At 38.6% G+C, this 2,741-nt stretch overlaps 1 protein-coding gene across 2 annotated transcripts in view; it reads right to left on the bottom strand.

Annotated features, from left to right (window-relative positions):
* Window positions 1-2,741, bottom strand: part of LOC106869082 (uncharacterized) — a 20,144-nt gene that overhangs the window by 3,069 nt on the left and 14,334 nt on the right. The window contains exons 1-3 of one of the 2 annotated variants that reach the window (XM_052976607.1): window positions 2,429-2,453; window positions 2,255-2,356; window positions 402-582 (exon numbers count right to left, since the gene is read on the bottom strand). In XM_052976607.1, coding sequence (XP_052832567.1) covers window positions 402-582; window positions 2,255-2,294 — 221 coding nt within the window. In that variant the 5' untranslated portion in view covers window positions 2,295-2,356; window positions 2,429-2,453. Of the gene's footprint in view, window positions 1-401; window positions 583-2,254; window positions 2,357-2,428; window positions 2,454-2,741 lie in introns of those variants that run through there. The other variant, XM_014914605.2, reaches the window with a different exon arrangement.

Here is a 2,741-nt window from a genome sequence, read left to right as displayed (position 1 = left end):
GGGGGGGGGGGGCGAACAGAGGAGGTTCACTAATTTGGGCAGAAGTTCCCTGTTTAAAATTTTGTGCTTACACACGCATGAACACTCATGTACACGCACGCACATGCAAACACAAACGCGTATGCGCATATATTCAGATAGACAAACTTGCATATCGCTCGATCTGTAAAATATAGCAGTCAAATATCCTTCGGATCTCACTCTCCCAACTGGAAAAAGGAACACAATATTAAACAAGGAAGCCCTATGCATTCTGTTTCTGAATAAACGATGAGATGGTCATGGGTGGACTTTCTTTGTTTATAATGACTACAGATATTCCACCAACACACAACAACAGCAGCAACAGCGTACATGTGGATGCGTAAGACGGAAATACAAAATGGTATGACGTCACTTACGATTCTGTGTAATCGTTTATCTTTCGGCCATGTCTTTTCCAGGTAACACCTTCAAATCTGTAGTGGCATGTTCCCAGTTGGCATCTCACCACAATTGTCTGATTGACTGGAACCCTGAAATCCGTCTCATTAATTACTGGAATGCAATCTTCGACTGCTTCACACTTTATTACTGACAACACTGCAAAATCAATAAATAAATAATATGTATAGGGAGAATGTACGAAAAAAACAACAACAACAGACGAGGACAGGTGGTGTGAACAACAAAAGGATGTATTAGTTTGACGCTCGGGAATACAGAAAGTCTTTAACGTTTCGAGCTACGCTCTTCAACAGAAAGAATACGGAGAAAACAAGGAGAAAAACACGGAGAAAATTTTTTATATATATATGGGTATGTATTTATATATGTGTGTGTGTGTGTGTGTGTGTGTGTGTGTATATATATATATTATTTATTTTTTACTTGTTTCACTCATTTGACTGTGGTTATGCTGGAGCACCGCCTCCAGTCGAGCAAATCGACCCCATGACTTATTCTTTGTAAGCCTAGTACTTATTTTATTGGTCGCTTTTCCCAAGCCGCTAAGTTACGGGGACGTAATATACGACGGGCTTCTTTTCAGTTTCCGTCTACCAAATCCACTCGCAAGGCTTTGGTCGGCCCGAGGCTATAGTAGAAGACACTAGCCCAAGGTGCCACGCAGTGGGACTGCACCGGAAGCATGTGGTTGGTAAGCAAGCTTCTTACCACAGCCACGTATATATATGTATGTGTGTGTTATGTATCTGAAACCCCATCGCGCCGCCGTGTACTTCGTTCCATGATCTGTTAAACTTAGTACCACCTGGTATAGTTCTCACTGTTGTTAAAGTTGTTAATTGTAAGGACGTCATAGAATATAATAATCGTCCCCATGAACATATGACAGAGTAATTGCAAGCTTAAGCGGTTGAGCCTACAGATAAATGTATGCATAAGCGCATACATGTCCATTCATCCTCCACCTTCAACTATACTCCAAAATACACACGCATATGTGTGTGTGTGTGTGTGTGTGTGTGTGTGTGTGTATCATACGCATATATGTACACACACACGCGCACGCGATCGTGCTTGTTTATAAATTTTAGCAATATGTTTAAATTAGACAACGTTTATAAAAGACAATATTTATAGAACTTGGTGCAAATATAACAGAATGCCAATTCGGCCTGGTTAATAATGTACAATTGTTGAAGTTTTAATAGAGTGAATTATCAGCGTATAAAAGATGTTTATAATGTGTTGTTGTTTGAAGATGTAATGTGTTAGAGTATCTTAGATATAGAATTTGTTTATAATGTACCCTTGTTTTAGGTATGATGCACTAGAATTGTTTATCTTTTAAAACTAAATAAAGCTCATGATTATTTACTTGAACAGTAGATGGAACTTTATAAAACTATATGAACTGTATATAATCTCTATTGAAATATTTTAGGAATTGGTCCGACTTTTAAGATAGACTTGAATAATGGTGTGGAGTTTGGACCCAGAATTTCTTCATTGTTGCATTCTATGTATGTTAAAGTTGTTAAGTTTGAAGACTGGCTCTTCCTATCGTTTCTTTGTTCACATCCCTCCATTATCTTAACTTGCCGTTCTTATGGGAAACTTCAGGGTACAACTTGCTGTTGGCTGTCATTGCACTGGTGTTCTTTTATTGTTGCTTTAGTTTCAGCAAGGATTCCACAACCGCCAGGAATATTCTGTATACTGCCAGAACATGTTCTGCGTATTCTCATAAAACATTATGGTTCACATCAAGAAGACAATTGTAAATCCAGGAATAGCTAAGGATACTTACAAATAATCCAATATAAGAGGTTAGATAATCCGTAATCCATGAATTGCGCAGCAGTTTAGAAAGCAGTAGATGTGATCTGTATGCGATATGGAACTTGGGACTCTGAAATTGAGAAAGGTAATGTTAAAATATATTTGATTGGTTATATAAAGAAGAATGAATGCTTATACGTACATGGTGGTGGAGGTGGTGACGGTGGTGGGTCTCCTTCATTAAACAATGAGGATTTAATTTTCGATCAGTTGAATTCTCTGCTCCAGAATTAAGGCATAAATGGCTGAGTATCTCACAGACATGTGTACCCTTAACATAATTCTCAGGCAGAATCAGCGAGTGACAGTGAGTGACAAGGCTGTACTTGTGCAATTACAGCCGATGGGCTGCTATACAGATTCCTTCTACACAGTTTCACTCACAAAGTATGGGTCGACCCGAACCTATAGGAAATAGGAAATATAACACACACACACACACACACACACACACA

Source organism: Octopus bimaculoides, chromosome 25, assembly GCF_001194135.2.
Source record: "Octopus bimaculoides isolate UCB-OBI-ISO-001 chromosome 25, ASM119413v2, whole genome shotgun sequence".
NCBI lineage: Eukaryota > Metazoa > Mollusca > Cephalopoda > Octopoda > Octopodidae > Octopus > Octopus bimaculoides.
The sequence above is the reverse complement of the archived record's forward strand: the minus strand, read 5'-3'. Positions and strand labels throughout refer to the sequence as shown.